This window comes from Kwoniella bestiolae, chromosome 8 (assembly GCF_000512585.2).
Source record: "Kwoniella bestiolae CBS 10118 chromosome 8, complete sequence".
In the NCBI taxonomy this organism is placed as follows: Eukaryota; Fungi; Basidiomycota; class Tremellomycetes; order Tremellales; family Cryptococcaceae; genus Kwoniella; species Kwoniella bestiolae.
The window spans coordinates 1,257,273-1,278,178 of NC_089248.1; the positions used below are offsets into that span (position 1 = coordinate 1,257,273).

Genomic DNA, 20,906 nt, shown 5'->3' on the forward strand with positions numbered 1-20,906 from the left:
TGTACCGGAATCGACCCAACCCCTATCTGCGGATTTCACTAGCACGTTTCCCACAAGACATCGCTCTATCCTTGTTTCTTCCATCCGGTCTTGGTATTGGCTCTTCCTTCCTTGCGTTCCGAAAGAACAACACAAGCATGTTCTATGTTCGTTCCTAGTCCATCCCAACCGCGGATGTTTCATATGTACTCCAATATTCCAACACTGCGAATGGTATTGTGTATTCATTTTCCGCTCCTGCCCTTTTCCAAAACTCAGTAAGCGATGATCTACTGTACTCGTACCTCTCACACGACCAATTTACTGTAAGCCACTTGCACTTAACATACGTAGTTCGTACGTAGTCCATACGTAGTGAAAAGTCGTCATATGCTTAATCCCATTTTCCGCGGAACAATTGGCGCTTCGCGCGTTCCACCTCGAGTTTTACCCATGAAAATAAACTTTTCATGCCGAGAAAGCCGCTCCCATGCCATGAAAAAAGGAGGACCGGACGATCATCCCGAAGCCTTGAGGAGAAGGGGTAAGTTGATACACTGCTTCATGTATCCAGTACAGTAGATTGCTGTGCATCGGCCCCCGTCTCCTTCGCATCCCTTCTCCGCAGACAAGCATAAAGGAAACTGTTGTAGTACGGTACAGGGGAAGGCTGAGGTTCAGGGATAGGAAGATTGAGGGTGGTGTTACGTTAGACTCAAGCAAGTCTTGGTCTTGGCATTCCCTTACTACCCTTATTCACTTATCGGAATGCTCAGTTGAATCCCATACAAATTTTAAGTGAGTGTCGGTTGTCCGAAATTTAAGCTAAAGCTAAGAACGAGGTAACGAGAAAGAAAGCTAAGAGTTCGGTCATGATTCATGAGAAATAACAAAAGAGTCTTTCTTGTCGTTCTTGTCTATCTATCTGTACATATAATCATCATTTACATTCACATTCATTTGATTGTCTATCTCACTGTCTAGTCGGTGCCATACTCGTAGCCGTAACGTAGAAGAACAAGAACATCAACAAACTCGGTCGCTCGGTCGAATCCGAATACACATTCAATCAGTTCAAATTCGATTCAGTTCAGTCTTTCAGCTGGTGTTGGAACATTACGCTCGGACGCTTCCCCTCTTGGTCGCTTAGTATCATAGGCTGCACAGCAACCATATAAGACTAGCTCGGAGTGAGTTTGAGCATTGGATCGGATACTAGGGCACTCATCCCGAGCAACTGTAATTGTGTATACACGACGACTGCGAAGGGAAAGTGCCAAGAAGTCAACGAAAACGCACATACCACCACCATCAACAACACTATCCATCCATCAATCAAAGACATCCTCCTTTACTTGTTCATCTTCCTTTCAACTCGATTTGACTCATATGTCCCATCCAACCATCTCCACTATACCCATACAGACAACCCAACAACATGTCATCATTCAAGCACATCTCCCCGAAATCATCGATTGACTCGTATGACACAACCTTTGATCCCTATCCCTATCCAGCTCGTTCGGCCCACCCTTCCTCTTCGACACTCAGACATACTTCACCACCATCCTATGAGATCGAAAAACAACCATCCGGCTCATCATCCCAATCCAGATCCAGAAGATCATCCAGCTCTTCATCCTCCACTTCCGACAAATCATTGACATCCCAATCATCAATAGAAGAGCTTCTCCCAACCCACACCCACTCCCATGGATCCAATCATCTGAAAGAACGAAAGACCTCCTCGACGTCAACCACTTCAACAATATTTGGCGAATCCTCAGCCATAAGAATCTTGAAAACGTTGAAACCAAGAGCAAGACGGCGATCCTCCCTCCCATTTATCCACCTCGCACGACGCAAGTCCACGCAACTTCTCCTGACACTGGGCATATTCGTAGTTGCTGCTCTACTCATCAGTGAAGTTAGATCGCACAAGGTCAGAAGGGAGCTGTGGAATAGGGAGATCAGATTTGAAGAGTGGGATATACGGTATAACGACAGGGAAAGCAATCTGGCAAAGTTTAGGGAGGATTACGAGTACAACAAGCGGTTGGAGGTGTTGCAATCTAGACGACTAAATAAGAGGGATCAGCAGTCGGTATGGGGACCAAGGGAGGAGGAAGCTTTGCAGACGGAGGCGAGGGGGAAATGGCCGAGTTGGTGGGGGAATCCGGACGTTGTGGGAAGGAGTCCGTGGGATCATCAGCCTGTGCCGTTGGGTGAAGGGGAGAAACGGAGATTTCTGTTTCTGACTGGTGAGTCCTTGTCTCGCTTCTCTATCTTCTCAGGTATCGGGACTCTTGGTAGGGAGGCAGCTGATAGCCTTGAACCCGATTGAACAGACTACAAGGACTACCTCGAACGCATGAACACACACACATACGAGATAGTAGACGCTGCCCTCCGTCATCCCCAACTCAGCGTAGATGTCTGGGGTCCAGGATGGGAAGGGTATGATAGGTCGATCCCTCTATCTGCGAATATACGTAAACGAGCACACCGACTTGCTCAGCTGGAAAGCTCCAGGAGGAAATTTGAGGAGGAGCAAAATGTGAAGAAACAGGTGAGGGAACGGGAGATGCAAGTGAAGAATAGGAAGGAATGGTATTCTAGGAGATTGGAGGTTACCAGAGCGCCTACGTTCAATGAGGAGATGGTAGAAGAATCGGAAGAGGAGGAACAATGGGTCAAGCCTGGATGGTATGATGAGATTCCGGATGGATGTAATGCCGATGTAGGGTTTGATATTGTATTTACCATCTCGTGAGTTTTATTGCTTTGCGTCATTTTTCATTGCGTCGTCAGTCCTTCACTCCCTGGAATGCGTTGGACTAATAGATGGTCATCCGATATAGGAATATATACAAAGAAGATGATCCCCATGTAGATGCGTTGGATTGCGGAGCACTTCTCATCCAGTGAGTTTGGAGTGAACCTTCCTCTCCCCTTCCCTCCCATGGTCAGTAGTCTGACATTCATGATGATGCACTAGACAACTGGGAGACTGCCACGAGCTCCGATGCTCGTACGAATGGTACCCCCACGCCAACAACATAACCGTCTCGAAATATGCTTTTGAGCTACTAGAGCTGTTCGAGTATGATAAGGTGAAGGCCAAGTACCCGGATTGGCAGATGGGGATGTTTGGACATAGTCCTGACACTGTGGGTGATATTTGTCTCTCTGTGAACTAGATCAACGTCTGTGTAAAGCGGGATATAGTTATGGTTTGGCTGATGAACTCGTAGGGAAACGAATGGGACTTTTATCCTATACCGTGGAACGAGAAGACTGCTAAAGCAAAAGTATTCGGATATGATGGGAGTTGTGAGTTTAGACTATATCTCATGACACCGGTATCATTATGGGGAAAACAAAAAAGCTAATTGGACACATGCTTGGAAATATAGTCTATCCAATCCGAACCACCGTCACCGACTTCCTCCGAGCTATCGAAAGAGAACCCAATCTCCTCCAAGAATCCATCATCACCCGTCATCCTCATCCTGGATATACTGTCTCTGTACCCTCTTCAGCTCGGGAACAGCCATTAGAGACATACGAGCTGGGCCATGAGTATTATCAAACCCATTTGAAATTACGAGAAGACTTTGCGAATGGGATGAGGACGAGTAAGATTTGCGTGTTTGATGCGAGTTTGGAGAGGAAGATGATTAGGAAGGTGAGTTCTTCGTCCTTTCTCTACCTACCGCTCGTTGTCATTCAGATACAGGCAACATAGTATAATTTAATCGGATTGTAAGCTAATAGTTTACCGGTCGCAGTACGCCCAAGCATTCCTCTCGGGCTGCGTGGTAGCTTCAGACCTACCAACAGAGCACGAAGAGTCCCTATCCAAATTCGTAATTCCCCTGAAATCTACATGGAATATCGAAAAGATCAATGAGGTTCTGAACCATTATTTGGAGAATGACGAGTTACTCCAGCAGATGGCTATGGACGGGTTCATCTGGGCGAGACAGCATATGACGACGAGTAACAAGGTTACCCATTTGTTGAAGATGGGGGATCATTATCGAGCGGGATCGAGGGGGTATGAATGTGAGTGGATCTGCTCTTCCCCTTAGGCCTTAGGGAGACTTTGTATTTGGTTCATTTGTTGATCTTGTGATTGTGTTTGACGGCTAGTCCCCTATGGATTTTCGATGAGATGTAGGTCATATTGGAGTGGGGATGCTTATAGACCGTGAGTTCATTTGTATTCTGCCCTGGGCATAGTGTAAGATATTGATGGGTGCTGATATTTGATGTTTTTGATGGTGATAGACCGTGGTGCGCTCAAGGTGGATATAGAGGATTAGAAGAATAGACGGCGGATTGGAATCAAAAGATCGGAGACGGATACGGAACATTCCTGCATTGTTGACAATTCATCTTATCTACATATACCCAGCATCATACAACAATCTCGTGTAGTAAATCTTATAATCTCACTACCCTCTGTATTGATTAGCTCGACGATTCATTGTCATCTGTACTCACTTTGTAGCTCTAACATAGGAAATGGTGATGGGAAATGGATGATCATGAAGTATCAATAGATGTATTCATACATCATCTAATCAGGGGTCTACGTACGTTGATCAGCTTTTTTGATATCTAATTGTACAGTATTTATCGTAACACCATCTTGAGAAGTACCTTTACATTTGAAGACAACAGTCAAGGTAATATCGTTCCTTCAAGACTTCTACCACAGAATGTAGAGATTTGTGGAAGATGTATTCGATGAGTGTTTGAAATTTGAGCTGAGGAGGGACGGACCGAAGAGTATGATATGACGAGCTTGTGAAAGGTCAAGATCAAAGCCACGTCGCGAGGGTAGTGGTACCATACGCTCAAGTCGGCGGCTCAGTGGGAGACTTGCTGATATTCGACTTTGGATGGGTCGCGAAGCAACGTGCAACGTAAACGCTCGAAGGCTTTTTCAATCCTTTTAGTCTGTTGTTACATAAAATTCGATAGTAGATCACACTCGTAGTCGCTTTAATCATTGTTGGGCTCCTGCTCAGCCACCCTTTGGAGACTGATCTGCCATCTCTCAGCAACGGCGTCTCAGCTAGCACTCGAGGCGCTATGAGTAGTCAGGCTGCCACTTTGCCTTTGCCCTTGGTGGTACAGTGATGTGATTTGATCCCGTCCTCGTCTCATCTCCACGCGTATGACCATGATGTCCATGCACGATGATGAATGTTGAATGAAATGAATAAATTTGGGAATGACCACCCCTGCCATCTCATCATATCACCAATACTATAGCAAATGACTTCTACAGACTGTATACTACGATATCACTAACATAACACAGCTTGTCAGCGCTCAGCTCAGCGCTTTCGTCTTCTCTTCCTCTCAGCAGCCTGACGTACAAAACACAAACGGAGATCATCCATTTTGACGTCATACCCATACCCTTTCAACCGAAAGCGAGGGGGAAAGGAAGGAAAGCTCATCAGAAATCAATTATTACCCCTTTATCAATTGTCAACACGGTCTTTTGTCCTCATCGCATCGCATCATATAGTATCGTGGTATATCAAGGGTACTTGGTAGGAGATAAGGAGGACAGAGAGGAATCAAAGCAAAGATCATCTCATTTACTCAAGCGATTGTTGGACGACTTCCAATCACCGACCAGAGTATCATACAACTTCAGATCACCTCGGGCCATATCAATTACCCATCTGGGCCATACACGCTGTAGAACGTGTGTCTAGTCTGACAATCAGACATCGCATAAACTTCTGCAAGTAAAAGTAGTAGCAGAAACGCATCAAGGCCTCGTTGAAGATGAGCGAGCAAGCGCTATATACTCCGCCTTTACCCGCAGGCGATCCAACAGGAAGAGACAAAGCCCTGCCACCCAGTGGAGAAGTATCAGCAAATCATGGCCAGGTGGAGCTTCCACAGTTACCCAGAGATCCGAGGAAATCAATCTCATATGAGGATCTCAACGATAGGCCATATCCCTCCAACCAGGCCACTGCGCCTAAACCAACACCGCATACTTCAGTGGAAGAACGATTTCCTACGCCCTCTCTGACGTCAATTTCTGCAGTATCGGATTCGAGTAGTCAGATGGAAACGGGAATACAACCTTCTCCGTCATTATCTACCATACCTTCATCATCAACACCGTCAACCAACATCATCCAACGTCAGCACAATGATGGTGCTTCACCCAATAAGGGAATTGCAGAGTCGTTGGACTCCCTAGCCAAATTACGGCAATTCAAAGCTGAAGTAGAAGCTACTCGACAAAACACCAACCTCAATAAATCTACTGTTCTCGCGGGAGAGATGAACCCTTCTCAGCTAGCTAAAATGGCTGAATCGTTTATAATGCAACAACAGTTGAAATCTGGTGACGCTTCATCTGCACCCGACATGACCGGTCAGAATGTAAGTACATCAGCAGCAGAAGACAAGGAGAAAGAATTGAAAGAGAAATTATTATCTAAATCGCAATCGCGTTCTATGAATATCTCCGATAATGCAAATAAGAGGGAAAGGGGAAGAACCGATTCTCCATACAATGAACGTGCACTCACGTCCGGACAACAAGAAAACAAACGAATGAGGAATGACGTGTCGTTACCACCTCATGCACCTTGGGATGAAAGAGCTCGTGGAGGAGAATATGATTATGCCCCTGCGCCTGTCAAGAGAGATCAAAATTACGAGAATGACAGATTCAGACCGCCTCATGCCGATGATCCCAGATTTACGAGGAGGGAGCAGTTCACACCGACCTCTGAGAGAGGGAACGCAGCTTTACGATACCAACGGGATGTCTCTGGCTCTGGCTCGGGTTCGGGTGCTGATAGGAGATACTCTGCTGGTAATGGCGGGAGATCAAGAACACCACCTTCAGTGAGGAATGGTAGAGATGTGGGATCGTATGCTAATGAGAGGGGGAGGGAGGAATATAGGATTGAGGGGCAGAGATTGGCCGAGTGAGTTACCTCGTTTTCCCTGTCGTGTGCCCAAACCTTTGTCAAATACAATTATGTGACCAACATCCCCATTCTCGCTCTTCCTAGTCTTGTTTTCCTCTTGGCATATCTCACATCACCCGGAAACATCGCTTCGTCCGCGTCATGTTCCATAACATCATTAACCCCTCTCATGTCCTTAGTCGTATCTCAGGTCCCGGTCCCGCAACAGTCCCAAAATACCGACCTCGCTCACCATCCCCGCCGTCACGAGTTCCCCCAAGAACCTATACCAACGCTAGACCACCTTCACCCCCCAGACCACCAAGAGAAAGTAGGGAACGAGATTATCCCAGACCACCCAGTCCTCCAAGACATTATCCAGATCCCAGAACACCTGTCAATGCATCGTTTGGCCGGCGGACTGATCATCCTGATCCGTACGATACCTATGCTAATGCGAGAGGACCACCGACCGGACCGAAGGGTATTGCACCTGACCCCTATGCCAGAGCACCCTCACCAGGGTATGGGAGACCTCCACCACCCCCTTCGAGGGAGTATGGTAGGGAACAGAGGTATGGGTACAATCAGAGGGCCAGGGAGGCGTCGTAAGTGTACCTATACCGTCTTATGGGAATTTCATGAAAAGATCGTTGAGGCTGATATGAGAATGGTACTAGATACTCGCGAGGTAACCCACCGCCTCCACCACCGGAATATCGAGATCAAGGTCGATATGACCGCCCACCACCCCTTCCGCCAGCAGGGAACCCACTAATGCACGGTGCAGGAGTAGATACCACCAACGTGGTAGAAACGCTTGAAGCTCTCAAAGCTCAGATTTCAAAATTGGAGAAACTCGTTCCGACCGCTAATACCTCTGCCCCACCGCCACCACATCAAGGGTATGATACATATGCTGATTATACGAGCTCGTACGAGAGAGATAGACTTAGGGAGCCTCATCCGAGAGAAAGAGAATACGCGTATGATTCGAGACCACCCCCTCCGCCTCCGCCTGGGAATGCTTATCCACCTTCGATGGGAGGCCGAGATCGACCTAGACCACCTTCCCCGCCTCCCCCGCCGCCGCAACACAGAGGAGGGGTTTATGAACATGAGTATGATCTTGGGCATGGACATGGACATGGGCGTGGGTATGATTATGAACATGGTCATGAATTTGATTACGATGATCGTGGTCATCCGGGTGGACGAGGGGGACATGGGAGAGGGAGAGGAGGAAGGGGCCGAGGTGGGAGAGGTCAGAGGGGACGAGGTGGGAGGGGTGGAAGATGAGCTGCTCTTTCTGAATTTGGATCGCTCAGTAACGAAATTCATGGATTGTTCAAGATACTCCGGTTTGGGTCACTTGAAGAATTTAGACGAGTAATGTGGATATACGAAACGCGGTCAACGCATATCACTGGGTATCAGAGTGTCTTTCATGTGCATGATCATTGATTAACGAACGCCTCGTAAAACGACAGGGCTGGGATGTATGTATATATGTGATATATGGGGTAGTATGCATTTGTGTCATGAAATGATGATCGTGTGATCGGAATGAGACATAGGCATGGTTATATCGGAATTCACCGTACAACGGACATAACATCGTAAAGAGGCAAATTAATCGAGACTTTCACTCTTTCATCTTCTTTCCCACATTCTCGATTGTGTTCATCTATCACTTCATCTTTGGGAAATCTATCACAGACAATCTGAGCTGCATACCTAGGCTTTATAAGGATCAGGGAGACCCTCACTTATCAATTTATCAAAATGTCCATATCCAGTACATCAACCATCCGTCCCCTCGTCCGATCACTCACTCGATCACATCGATCAATCCCATCCCCATCCTCATCGACCAGCCCATTACGGGCAGCCCTAACATCATCAAATCCCTCCAAATGTATCCAACAGCAGCAGATACAAAGACGAGCCTTCTTCTCTTTACCTGATATAACGAAGTTGGCTGGATTGGTACCCACCCAATCATCTTCGTCTATACCGAATACTGAGGGGATCGTTAGCGGGATAGAAACTGATGGGGAGGAGCAGAGGTTCCATGCTAGGAAGATATTACCGTGAGTGCACTTTGACCAGATGGGTGTGTGATGCTTTGACAAAGATCATTTATGGATCATTCGGAATGCTTGTTCTCTTAAAACGAGGTATTATCATCATGAACTTGAGAATACAATCCATCATTCCCTCTTCTCTTCTCCTCTCATCTCTTTTTTATCAATCGTCGATCTGTCAATTGAACACTCTATCCTCGTATTTCAGAACAATGGACAAGCTGCTGATCCCTCCACAGCTACTCCCAAGCCCAGCTCTACTCGCTCGTATCCGACGTACCTTCCTACTCATCTTTCATCCCATTCTGTAACTCCTCCACTGTCCTCTCCAAACCCCACTCCAAGTCTTCTTCATCGAGCTCGAATGATAGCGACGGTAGTATACAGAAGAGACAATGGAAAGACTGGGCACCTGGCTCAGAACCGTTCGAAGTTCTTGCTGAGCTCGCTGTGGGATTCGGGGGGTTGGAAGAGAGGTATGTGAGTAGGGTCAAAGGGGTTCCTTTTGAGAGCGTTACGGTGAGTTTTGGATCTCGTTTACTCCTCGAGATGGATATACAGTATTATCTTAGATGGTCGTAATCCAACCTCTATGTTCTACTTTTGCCATCTTGACCAACGTAAAGCGATATAATGCCTTCATACTGATACCCAACCGTTACATCTCAGGCAACAGCATCATCCCAAACACCCCTCTTCAAATCCCTCATAACCCGCTGGTCCTTCTCCCCTGCATCCCACCTCTCTCCTCACCCTTCTAACTCTCCCTTCCCCCCTTCCTCTCCGTCCCACATCAGAATGCCAAATACCAACTCTACCACACCTCAAAGCGACGATCCCAACACCGGTCCAACATTATTGACAATCGACCTGAACTTCAACTTTGCCAATCCCTTGCATCGCATAGCGAGCCAGGCGGTACTGCCCAAAGTGGCTGATAAGATGGTGGAGGCGTTTGAGAAGAGGTGTTTAGAGGTTTATGGGAAGGGGGATCAGTAATTGGTGGTCTGTCGTTTTTGATGTGTGCTGCGATGTGCAAAATGTCATTCATGGGCAGGATAGGTCAGACAAGATAGGACCCCATTCGATCTTGGTCTGATGATTCGTTCATCATTCGTATTTTTGGGTACCACCGTAGTATATATTCCATTTACTTCACTTCTCGATACTCCAGCCATGCTCGACAGACCCGTTTCGTATCTTGTATATATCTCTTCGTGCGCCGTCAATGCATTTACAGTACTTATCAGCTTGAAAATGAATTACTGTTATGGATTCTCCACTGGCCCCAAGCTTGAGTGTTCCCGGAAAACTGATGTGTTGCGGACCAGAAATCGAATTCAAATAATAAATAATGCATGCACCTAACCCCTCATCCTCATTCAACTTAATGCTTGGCAGCCGTCTGTTTACCCCTCGGTCGCTCAGTGACGACGCTATATAGGTCAAAAGCCAAAGCGATCAGCCATCGTCTTCATTGATCATCACCACCCGCCTCAGAAGGGGAACAAAGGGGGGAAGGGAAGAAGAGAAGGAAGAAGGGATGAAACAAAAACACATACGATTTATTCCCATCCTTATCCTTAGGTCGTCTAGTCCTAACATGTTGTAACAATCCATAAATCGATCGAGGATGCTTATTACCCTTTTGTTTACCTCTACCACCACCGTGTGGGTGGTCGACCGCGTTCATAGCTACTCCTCTGACGTGGGGGCGTTTACCCATCCATCTTGATCGTCCGGCTTTACCGAGGGAGCGGGATTGATGTTCTTTGCTGTGGTTGGAAATGGGATTAGCTCCTGATTTTGGATATATTTTATGATGTGAAGTCTGAGGTATAGCATTGTGAGATGCAAAGAAGGAGAAGACGAGAAGGGACAGAAAGAGGCGGGGGAAGTGGAGGAGAGGAGGAGAGGAAATGAAGAACGGAAAAGAGGAGGAAGAGGGGGCGAATAAGGGGATGAAGCGGGGCGAATAAGGGGATGAAGCGGGGCGAGGGAGAGTGTAGAGGATGTAAGGAGAATGACGATGTCTTGGCACGGTATGTCAAGTTCGACAAGCAATACCAGATTCGTTGCGGTATCAATCAGGAAAATCGCACACTCACTTGCTCACCACCCCAATCGTAGCCACACAACCAGGATCCAACTTCCTAACTTCCCCCGACTGCATCTTGACCAATACATAACCGGCTTTAGCCAACCTCTGACCATTCTCGTCGAATCCTCCTCCCATCGTCAACACATCTGAACCACCGATAGATCGTCCGTCAGAGGACTGGTGCGAAACGATCTGCGCGAACGTACCGGCCGATCGACAGAGTTGCATCTTCCCGTCCGTCGTTAATGACAGGTTATGTACCTGCGTACCGGGGGGAATGAGGAAGAGGGGTAAGACATTCCCAGGCTTGAGGGTGACTGTTCTGAGTAGACCTAGGGCACGCCTCATCTCGGGCGTATCTGTGGCTCCTACCCTATCTTCTTGTCCTGTGGGTACACTTGTTCCCGAACCTGAGGTTGAGGTTGAAGAGGTATTATCGAATTGTTTGATCAGGCTCTCGGGTATACCTTTCCTATAAGAGATCACAGTGTCCCCCTTCCTCAATCCCTCGGGAGCGATAATGTATGAATAGCCCGCTTTGACCGCTTCCAACGATTTCTGCGTGTTTCGATTTTCCTCTTTCAAAGCTTCCTCAATCTCTTCTATACTCCCCAATCCCTCCACATTTGAGGGTGATGATCCCCTCTTCTTGATCAGGGCAATATGGGCTGATCGTCCTGGATCGTACTCTATTCTAATTACGTCGTGTTGTCCACCTTCTACTCTGTGGAAATCGATGGTTCTCAATCTTCGCTTGTGCCCTCCTCCTACGTGTCGGTTGACGATTCGACCGGTGTTATTTCGCCCGCCCTTGCGTCGGAGGGGGATGGTAAGTTCTCGGAGGGGACCACCTTTGTGCAGGTGGGGATGGAAGGGGTAGACGACGTGTCGGAGGGACTGTAGGGAAGATACATCAGAGTCAGGTCATGCCATACAGCAGCACTTCGACCGGAAGAGAAGAAGTAGAGATACAGAAGCCACAAGATCTATATCATTAGAGATCTTACTCACGGGAATGAAAGGGTATCCCTTCCCTGTATAAGTCTTCAACACCGCACCTTCATCTTTCCTCTTCGGAGGTGGACCACCAAACATCATTTGTTGACCTTCATCCTTCTTCACTGCGGAGGGAGTAGCATATCCTCTCACAACGACCAGACGAGAGGTCGAAGCGAGGGATGATCGAGTAGCAGCTGATCGAGCAGCGTTAACTGATCTTGAGAGAGAAGCCATCTTGATACTGAGTGTGGGTTCTCGACGATAGTTAACTGAGGGACCTCCTCGAGGATGTTGATGGCGAATCGAAGTGTCAATCGATAATATAAAATATCAAAGTCAAATCGAGGTACTGTTCGAATCACACTCGGAAAAGAAAGATTCTTGACTTGCGCGAAATTCCATAAAATCCTCACTGACACGTGGTTAAACGGTAGTTTTCCCAGAAACCCGGCTAATCATCTCATCATGGGATTTGTCAGGAATCTTGATCCCACCGGAAATCCATCACGCATGGATGGACAGGACACGAAATCAACATGACCGTATAAAATACCTGATTCCTCTTGCTTCGCATCCCTCTCTTCCTCTCTCTCTCTCCTTCATCCAATTCCCTCCAAACCTCTTACCCAAAGATAGCATCATACACAAAATGGTAGCTATCACCGTATCTGTCCCCGGGAAACCCACCGTCAATCTCGATTTCGCCAACAAACATCCCAACGAGGTGACCATCAAGGATGTCAAGATTGCCATTCAAGCAAAGTTCCCAAAGGTATGTGCGGGCGCTTTCTCCTTGTCCAAATCATATACTATCTTCTCTTGCGACGTATCCTTACTTTCTAATGGAATCACGACGCATCTGTACTGCTTCTTCTCTTGATCTTCTCACATCATATACCCCCGACGACAAAGCTGACGCAACGCCTTATAAACAGTTCGTTCCCAACAGACAACGACTCGTCTTCCCCTCACCCACCTCCCCCTCTGACAAGCCCCTCCCTCTCACTGACGAATCAAAGTCCCTTTCCTCTTATAATGTCGGCGAAGGGGGTAAATTAAAACTTAAAGATCTCGGACCACAAGTCAATTATAGAACATTGTACCTTTTAGAATACATCGGTCCGCTCATTCTTAATCCGTTGTTGTTGAAGTTCTCTACATTGGTCTGGGGGCAGTACGAGTATTCGACTCTTCAGACGTGAGTTTGGGATATTTCTTGCGTTCATCCTCATGAAACCTGCACTCTCTTGGGGACCACCATCACGAGGGAGGCTTGAACGGTCATTCGTCCGTACGAGAGCTGATCACTCATCGTGCATTTTAGTACCGTTCGAAACCTCATCGTTATCCACTTTGTTAAGCGATTCCTTGAGTCAGCTTTCGTTCATCGATTCTCAAGAGCTTCAGCACCTTTGAAGTTTGTTTTCAGAAAGTGAGCAATACTTATTCACTGTACTGACTCAAAGCGCCTGTACTGATCCTCTTGGTGTCTCGCTACTAGCTGTCTTCACTATTGGGGTGTATCCGGTATCCTCATTGGTCTTACCTTGTACCGACCTGGATACTCCGCACAAGCTTTGAAAGGTACCATCTACGATAATCCAACCTGGATCAAGTCATGGGCTATCTTCTTCTTGGTATGTTCACTTTACCTTTGCGCCCCCACCTCACTGTTATGCTATGTTCGGTGAACTGACTGCATGTATCCCTTGACACCTCAGGCCACCGAATTACTCAACCTCAATACTCACCTTCACTTAAGATCCCTCAGACAACCTCCCGGTCAACCTAGAAAGTACCCCACTGGCTTAGGTTTCGGCGTAGCTGTCTGTGCCAATTACTGGTTTGAGATTGCTGGAATTGTTGCGCTCGTTATCATGACTGGTGGTGATATCGGAAGTGAGTTTCCCCTTTGATCGTTCACAACTGAGACTTGGCGACTGCTCCACACCTAATTTAGCAGTGAACTGACGCTTACCTTGTTGGTTCTTAGCCATCGTGTACGGCTACCTCGGAGCATCAATGATGAAACTTTGGGCGGACCAGAAATACGCTCGATACAAGAAGGAATTCGATCCTAAGGTCTTTCCTGGGAAGAGATACAAGCTCTTCCCTCCCTTCTATTAGATACGGTTTTGAGATGAGAAAAGATGAGATGGGTCATTGGAGATGTTGAAAAATTGAAAATTGAAGGGTTGGGTGAGAAGGGATATCGAGAGACAGTGGGCTAGTGGATCAGTATATACATTGCATCTGTGGGGATACCCCTACTTATGCGAGACCTAAATGATCATGTCTATCTCCATTCTGCTGCAAGCCATCAATATCAGTACAATGAGGGGTATCGCGCGGGCAAAGACCATGATATCAATTACATGATATTATAATGTATTACATGATCTACAAACTGCTAATCCTCATCAACAATAGTAATCCTCTTCTCCTCTACAACCCTCGGTACATCCTGTTCAGGTATAGAAGGTATCGGTACAGTGATCTTTGGACCGACCTCCTCTTCTTCTTCATCATCGTCAGTATCAGACTCTTCACCTGGTCTCTTGAATTTGACGGTACTAGCATTCCCACCGGCCAATTTCCTCTTCTGACCCACCCCAATGACATCTGCAAAATCAGGAGTGGCCGACCCACTACCGTCGGCTGCGCCTCCACCCTTCCTCCCCTGTTTGCGCTTTTGGCGTTTGGCGCGGTTCTTAGCTGTTTTGGCATCTGCTAAGGCATCTCGTTCGGCTTGGCGGGAGACGAAGGCGGCTTGTTCTTCTTCCTAATTGTTTATAGGTATTAGCAGATGTTCATTTTCTCACGTATATATGTATTGTTATAGTATTTGAAATTTGATGATGTGGATGGTCTTTCTCTATTTGAGGATTTATCGACAGGATCAAGGGAAGAATCATCATTGAGTTTTCCTCTTATCTTCCGATCTTCCTATTGGCAGATTTCATTTCTTCCCACTGGTATCATCCCTTCTCTCTCTATCACTCAAATCTAGGCCTGACTGGAACAGAGAGAAAGAGAAAGAACATCACTCACGGCCCTAGCCTTATCATTCATAATTTTCAACCTCTCATACTCCCTCCTCCTACTCTGCTTGTAGACATGAAACTCTCCCGATCCAGCACCCGCTGAAGATCCTTGAACATTCTTCATCATTTCCCTTGGGGCTCGGAGAGTCTTTTCTTTAGTTCCTACTGTTATGTTCAACTGACGATCGGGGTTGGAGAGGAGTTTCTCGACCTGGTTATATTTTTGGGTCAGTGTGTTGCTGTGGTGGGATAGATGTGGAATAGTTAATATGGCATGGTGTGTATATGGGATGTGGAAGATACTTGGATATGAGAAGTACTGTTGTATATAAGAATGGAGAAGGGAAGAGGGGAAGACTACTGACCTGCCTCCGCTGTTGATCCACCACATTGTTCTTGTATCTCTTCGATGGACCGGGTTCGTCCTTTCTGGTATCTCTCTCGGGGGACAAGGTAGGTTGTCGGAGGGGTGGGGAGAGGGATCCCTCTGCTTCTGCTACTTCTACTGGCATGATGGTGGAGTGATAGCTGGTTGTTGATTTATGTTGGTGATATGTGGTCGTACTTTTGATGTTGAACAAGAGCAAGTAAGCTATGTATATTTCAGCTGTTATGATACCACGGTTGTTGCATCTTCGATATCCTACTTGGTATGTATGTCATGACGTGCAAAGAGAGCGGTGCCACATGCCCAAAGGGGTAATAACGCCGATTGCTACTACTATGGTGGTGCGAGCCATTCACCTGGAGTGAGTGGTGGTGTAATCGCGTACTACGAGGATTGTTATATGTTGTTATTGTGCACGCGCCATTGCCATTGCCATTGTTAGCTGTCTCATCACCATTGATAACCACCATCACCATTCCATTGTCCTATCTACATATAGACACATCTCAATCCTTTGACATTAATACCTCGTCATCATCATCACGACAGCCTCAACAACTAGATAGCACCATCGTAGCTAATCAGATCCCCAAGTCAAGTAATCCAAAGTAACAGCAACAGGTTCAGGCCAAGGCATCCACACTATCTCGCCACACACTCACTATTCTTCCATTGATCGACGTGTTCTCAGTATCAACATACCAACATGTCAGACGGTTCGAACTATGATTACCTCTTCAAGGTGGGTCTTTCTCAGCTGCCCAATAACGTCTATTCGCAATAGGATGTTCAAGCTGATATGTTACTTGGATAGGTCGTACTTATTGGAGACTCGGGTGTCGGTAAATCGTAGGTTCACGTCTATCTACTTCGTCTATATCATCGGGCTTGTGGATATACTAATTGGTTGATGTTGGACTAACTGATCCTGGTGATACAACAGTAATCGTAAGTCAGCTTTCATCCCATGTTCCATCTCGGAGAAGCCCTCAGCCGATCTTCTCCCCTTGTACCTAACCAGTTCTCTCGCGATTCACAAGGAACGAATTCAACCTAGAATCGAAATCTACCATCGGTGTAGAGTTCGCTACTAGGAGTATTAATGTTGATGGGAAGACTGTAAAGGCTCAAATTTGGGATACAGGTTGGTACATCCATGAACTATTCGAATTTACCATTCTATATACTGATCACCTTGTCCCTTTTCTTCAACCCTCCTTGCCAATCCTCTAACCTCAATTCGCGATGCACGTAATATTCTACGTATCCGATACTCTCCCATCTTCTCTTTGCTTGTCTACGGATTTATTTACCCCCCCCCCCCCCCCCACCCCCCCACCCACCACAGCCGGCCAAGAACGATACCGAGCCATCACCTCAGCATACTACCGAGGAGCCGTCGGTGCCCTGCTCGTATATGACATTGCCAAACACTCAACCTACGAGAACGTCACGAGATGGTTGAAGGAGCTACGAGATCATGCGGATGCGAATATCGTTATTATGCTGGTTGGGAATAAATCGGATTTGAAACATTTGAGAGCGGTTAGTACGGACGAGGCTAAACAGTTTGCTAGTGAGTATTGCGTCTTTAAGAGGTTACTTTACGTGTTTTGGATGGGTTGGAAGGACAAGGACAAGAGGAACGAGGCCCATGGGTTCACGGTGCTTCTTGAACTATTTTCTGTCCTTATGCTCCAGCTGGTCGGACAGAGCTACCTAAAAGCAGGAGAAATGGGTGTGATCGAGGGGAGCGAAAAGAATTCCAGATACTTCATGAGAGAACCATGCTGATTCCTTCTACTACCGGTCTTAGCTGAAAACGGCCTCTCATTCATCGAAACTTCCGCTTTGGATGCGTCAAACGTAGAATCTGCTTTCCAAAATATCTTGACTGGTGGGTGTTTGGTGTTCTAACACATATTATTTCGAGGTATACTGACGATTTTGTTGTCTTGACTACCTCCTCATCTCAACCAATCTTTTTCGTTAAATTTCAACTCATCACTTCTTACCTATTCGCAATATCCCACCCTTAGAAATCTACCGAATCGTATCTTCCAAATCTCTCGAGTCCTCCGGAGATGTTATCAAGCCATCAGGAGGGGAGACTATCTTGGTGACTCCCACCGCGGATGACGGAGGTGCCAAGCAAGGTGGAAAGTGTTGTTAAGCGAGTTTAGTGGTGTGGTGGAGTGGAGGATGTTGTATTTGGCCCGGTTCGACAGCACGAAAGGAAACGAGCTAGATTCTGATTGAGGAGGGGAATTTGCAGAAGCGAAGAAGATGCTTCTGCTAGGGTCCTATCCTATCTTTGTGGATGGAATGGATTTTTGGTTGTCTTCTCTTTGCCTCGGTCATTTTCGTTTTTCATTTTACTTTCATCGATCATTACTTAGCCAAGTAGTTTCATCCCATTTTTTTGCGGATTTCTTCCTTTTTCTCTTTGGCTCTGGATTGGAATATGAGATTACATGTATAACATATATTAGATGATTATCTTGAGAGTGTACGATTATGAGTATACCTTGTGCACAAGACGATAGCTGTATGGTCCAATGGTCATTGAATGAGAATGAGAATGAGATCTGAGTGGAGAATGCGCTTGGACCGCCTACTCCCCCCACCTCCACTTGACCTTTCGACTTTAACCCAAAACAAACAGATTCAACCATGAGCATTCTCTTCTTCTCTTCTTCTCTCTTTCTCTCTTCTCTCTTCCTCATCATCTTATATAAGATTTTTGGCCTTGGCTGCATTCACGCACAGCCGTATCTTGTTATCCTGATATCGATCATCCACCACGAACTCGTACACGAAAAGCCCTTCTTGCGACTTGCAACTACCGTCATCTGCAGGTCCTTCTTCCTCTTCCTCTTTCTTTTTGCTTGGACCACTCCCCAACGATGTCCTCTCTTGATGAAGCTGCGGAAGCGGGCCCTTCTAGATCTTCCAGACTCATCTCATTCACCGACTATGACTCTCAATCACCCTCGAAAACACCCCCGTCGGTCAAAGTAAGCAAGAAACAGACGGTCGATCAGCTCAAAGATGGATTGAGGGAGTTGGGGTTGGACACGAAAGGGAAGAAGGAGACTTTATGGCGGTGGGTCGAGTCTCCTCTCTAATATTCTTGTAGCATTCGTTTGCTTTCCTCGTGGCTGTCCTGAATCCATCTCTGCATCATCATTGGTCCTGACTACAATGTATGTTTAGACGACTCGTCAACGCAATCCACAAAGCTTCGTTGCGCGATCCACTGACGGACGACTCGGATGACGAAGGAACCTTCTTCTCAGGTAGCGAGGATCCCATCAATATAAGGATAGTGAAGCAGACTTACAGGAGTTTTCTATGCTTTGATGTTGAGGCTACTTGTAGGCCTGGGAAGGAGTTTGATTGGCCTAATGAGATTATCGTGAGTTCTTTTGATGCACTTCCCTAATATCTCACAAGTGGATCTGCTGCCCGTCTCCTGTGTATGTTAAGATCGGAGATTCAGCTGAGCCTCGTCATATTGTCTGATATCAGGAGTTCCCCGTAGTCCTCCTTCAATGGACCGAACCCGACTCAACGGGTAAAAGAGTATTACACAAGGTGGATCACTTCCGATCATATGTCAGACCTACTTGGAGTCCTATCTTGACGGATTTCTGTAAAGATCTCACGGGGATCACTCAGGTAAGCTAGTTCTCACATCACTCTTCTTCTTTTCAGAACTGGTTCAAGACGCAGTGCATCTTATCATGCACAGCTATTGTTAGGAATCCTCCTCTTAGCTGTTACTGATTCTCTGCTCGTGAATTTTAGGATACCGTAAATAAATCGCCTACTTTCCCTCAAATGCTCAAGAAGTTTGAAAAGTGGTTGGATAAGTGGGATTTGAGGGATGATAAGGGCTTGAAAGATGCTTTGTGGGTGACTGACGGGGTGAGCTGCAGTGAAACTCTGTACCATAGTAGAGGTTGTTAGCTGACGATACTTGTTGTGTAGCCTTGGGATTTACGGTGAGCTTAACCCATCTTTTGCCACCTAGGGCTGAAAAGCTGACGAATGGATCTATACGATGATGTGAACAGTGATTTTGTGAGTATATATTGCCAGGTTATTCCACGGGCTTGTTGTCACTGACTACCTCCCATTCATAGGTCCCAAAACAACTCCACATCACCCCTCCTACCCCATTCCCAACCTACTTCCACGGCCCATACCTCAACCTCAAATTCGCCGTCCAATCTGTCCTTTCGGAACTTCATCGTCGCTCTTCATACGCTGCTGAGCACCCTAATGATCCACCAAACAAACGCGCCTTGAGAGTCATCACCACTTCCAAAGTCGGTCAGGTGGAAAAGAAGAATGGGAAATTGAAGGATTACGGGAAAGGAAAGGGGTTTTATTTCAACATACCTGGGATGTTGGAGGTGATGGGTTTGGGCGGGTTTGAGGGGAGACAGCATTCTGGTTTGGATGTGAGTGATTTTAGTACTGAACTTGTGTGGTGTACATGATTATACACTTGTCTCTGACTATGATGCCCCCGTTTGATAATCGAAAGTGAGAGATTGCTAATGCGTTCTCATTTGCATGTATAGGACGCCACCAACATCTCTCGAATCCTCATCGCCCTATCAGAGAAAGACGTCATATTTGAACCGAACGGTATCCTCCAACCTCCTGGTAAGGGACGACGATATCCATGGATGGGTGAGAAGGGGGAGGTGAAATGGGAAGATTGGATGAGTACGAACAAACCCATGGGGGAGGCTACTAGTGGTGGAGTCGTGGAGGCTAAGGAAGCTATGAATGGGTTTGGGAAAGGGAAGAAGGTGAATAACGTGGAGGAACATAATGAGAAGCAAGACGGAGCTATCAAAGAGGGACAGAAGGAAGAGGATCCAGTGGAGATTATGGATGAGGAGATGGCTGAGAAATTGCAAAGTCTGGTATTGGATCCTACGCTCACCGTGTCTGGTACCGAAGAGACTAAAATTATCCTCAAGGATAAGTCTAGTGCCAAACTCTAGCTTTTCGACGTTTTCACACTTTGACATTGGCGATGAGGTAGGATATGGGATGAAGATCTTGTATGTTGTGATTTTCAGAGAGATATTTACATTTACCCTAGTTTGAGAGCGATAACCTGCAATTGTATATACCATTTCATCTCACCTCCCGTCAGATCTTCTCGGAGATACCTATGTATATGATTGTATCTTGAGCGGCTTTCTTCGCTGCATATGTCCAGTAGTGTCTACATGCCAAGCATCACCGTACTTGTACTGAGAGAAGAACTCGGCTACCGCCACTTGCACCCTTTTGCCACCCAACCCAAACATCAGACTACGA

The 20,906-nt window shown here is 46.6% G+C and overlaps 8 protein-coding genes across 8 annotated transcripts; 6 read left to right on the plus strand and 2 right to left on the minus strand.

Annotated features, from left to right (window-relative positions):
- Positions 1-1,417: 1,417 nt before the first annotated feature.
- Positions 1,418-4,315, plus strand: I302_109054 (uncharacterized protein; the record flags this gene model as incomplete). The annotated part of the gene is made up of 9 exons (XM_065870789.1): positions 1,418-2,240; positions 2,328-2,748; positions 2,841-2,903; positions 2,978-3,149; positions 3,234-3,312; positions 3,396-3,667; positions 3,771-4,047; positions 4,135-4,192; positions 4,273-4,315. 9 exons carry the CDS (start codon positions 1,418-1,420, stop codon positions 4,313-4,315), a joined length of 2,208 nt encoding a protein of 735 aa, XP_065726861.1.
- A 1,478-nt stretch (positions 4,316-5,793) lies between these two features.
- Positions 5,794-8,240, plus strand: I302_109055 (uncharacterized protein; the record flags this gene model as incomplete). Its single annotated transcript, XM_019194783.1, has 3 exons — positions 5,794-6,959; positions 7,142-7,549; positions 7,622-8,240. 3 exons carry the CDS (start codon positions 5,794-5,796, stop codon positions 8,238-8,240), a joined length of 2,193 nt encoding a protein of 730 aa, XP_019043619.1.
- Positions 8,241-8,726: 486 nt separating this feature from the next.
- On the plus strand, positions 8,727-10,027 carry I302_109056 (uncharacterized protein; the record flags this gene model as incomplete). The annotated part of the gene is made up of 3 exons (XM_019194784.1): positions 8,727-9,034; positions 9,268-9,547; positions 9,698-10,027. The coding sequence occupies 3 exons, from the start codon at positions 8,727-8,729 to the stop codon at positions 10,025-10,027; spliced, it is 918 nt and encodes a 305-aa protein (XP_019043620.1).
- A 388-nt stretch (positions 10,028-10,415) lies between these two features.
- On the minus strand, positions 10,416-12,362 carry I302_109057 (mitochondrial 54S ribosomal protein uL2m; the record flags this gene model as incomplete). Its single annotated transcript, XM_019194785.1, has 4 exons — positions 10,416-10,464; positions 10,591-10,803; positions 11,137-12,026; positions 12,141-12,362. 4 exons carry the CDS (start codon positions 12,360-12,362, stop codon positions 10,416-10,418), a joined length of 1,374 nt encoding a protein of 457 aa, XP_019043621.1.
- Positions 12,363-12,777: 415 nt separating this feature from the next.
- I302_109058 (uncharacterized protein) lies at positions 12,778-14,255 on the plus strand (the record flags this gene model as incomplete). The annotated part of the gene is made up of 6 exons (XM_019194786.1): positions 12,778-12,900; positions 13,064-13,326; positions 13,453-13,560; positions 13,630-13,765; positions 13,850-14,027; positions 14,122-14,255. 6 exons carry the CDS (start codon positions 12,778-12,780, stop codon positions 14,253-14,255), a joined length of 942 nt encoding a protein of 313 aa, XP_019043622.1.
- Positions 14,256-14,538: 283 nt separating this feature from the next.
- I302_109059 (uncharacterized protein) lies at positions 14,539-15,684 on the minus strand (the record flags this gene model as incomplete). The annotated part of the gene is made up of 3 exons (XM_019194787.1): positions 14,539-14,910; positions 15,180-15,383; positions 15,538-15,684. The coding sequence occupies 3 exons, from the start codon at positions 15,682-15,684 to the stop codon at positions 14,539-14,541; spliced, it is 723 nt and encodes a 240-aa protein (XP_019043623.1).
- Positions 15,685-16,266: 582 nt separating this feature from the next.
- On the plus strand, positions 16,267-17,733 carry I302_109060 (uncharacterized protein; the record flags this gene model as incomplete). The annotated part of the gene is made up of 6 exons (XM_065870790.1): positions 16,267-16,302; positions 16,375-16,402; positions 16,582-16,704; positions 16,909-17,136; positions 17,377-17,457; positions 17,600-17,733. 6 exons carry the CDS (start codon positions 16,267-16,269, stop codon positions 17,731-17,733), a joined length of 630 nt encoding a protein of 209 aa, XP_065726862.1.
- A 733-nt stretch (positions 17,734-18,466) lies between these two features.
- On the plus strand, positions 18,467-20,584 carry I302_109061 (uncharacterized protein; the record flags this gene model as incomplete). Its single annotated transcript, XM_019194789.1, has 8 exons — positions 18,467-18,666; positions 18,777-18,978; positions 19,092-19,241; positions 19,371-19,490; positions 19,554-19,567; positions 19,640-19,646; positions 19,709-20,029; positions 20,153-20,584. The coding sequence occupies 8 exons, from the start codon at positions 18,467-18,469 to the stop codon at positions 20,582-20,584; spliced, it is 1,446 nt and encodes a 481-aa protein (XP_019043625.1).
- Positions 20,585-20,906: the final 322 nt, after the last annotated feature.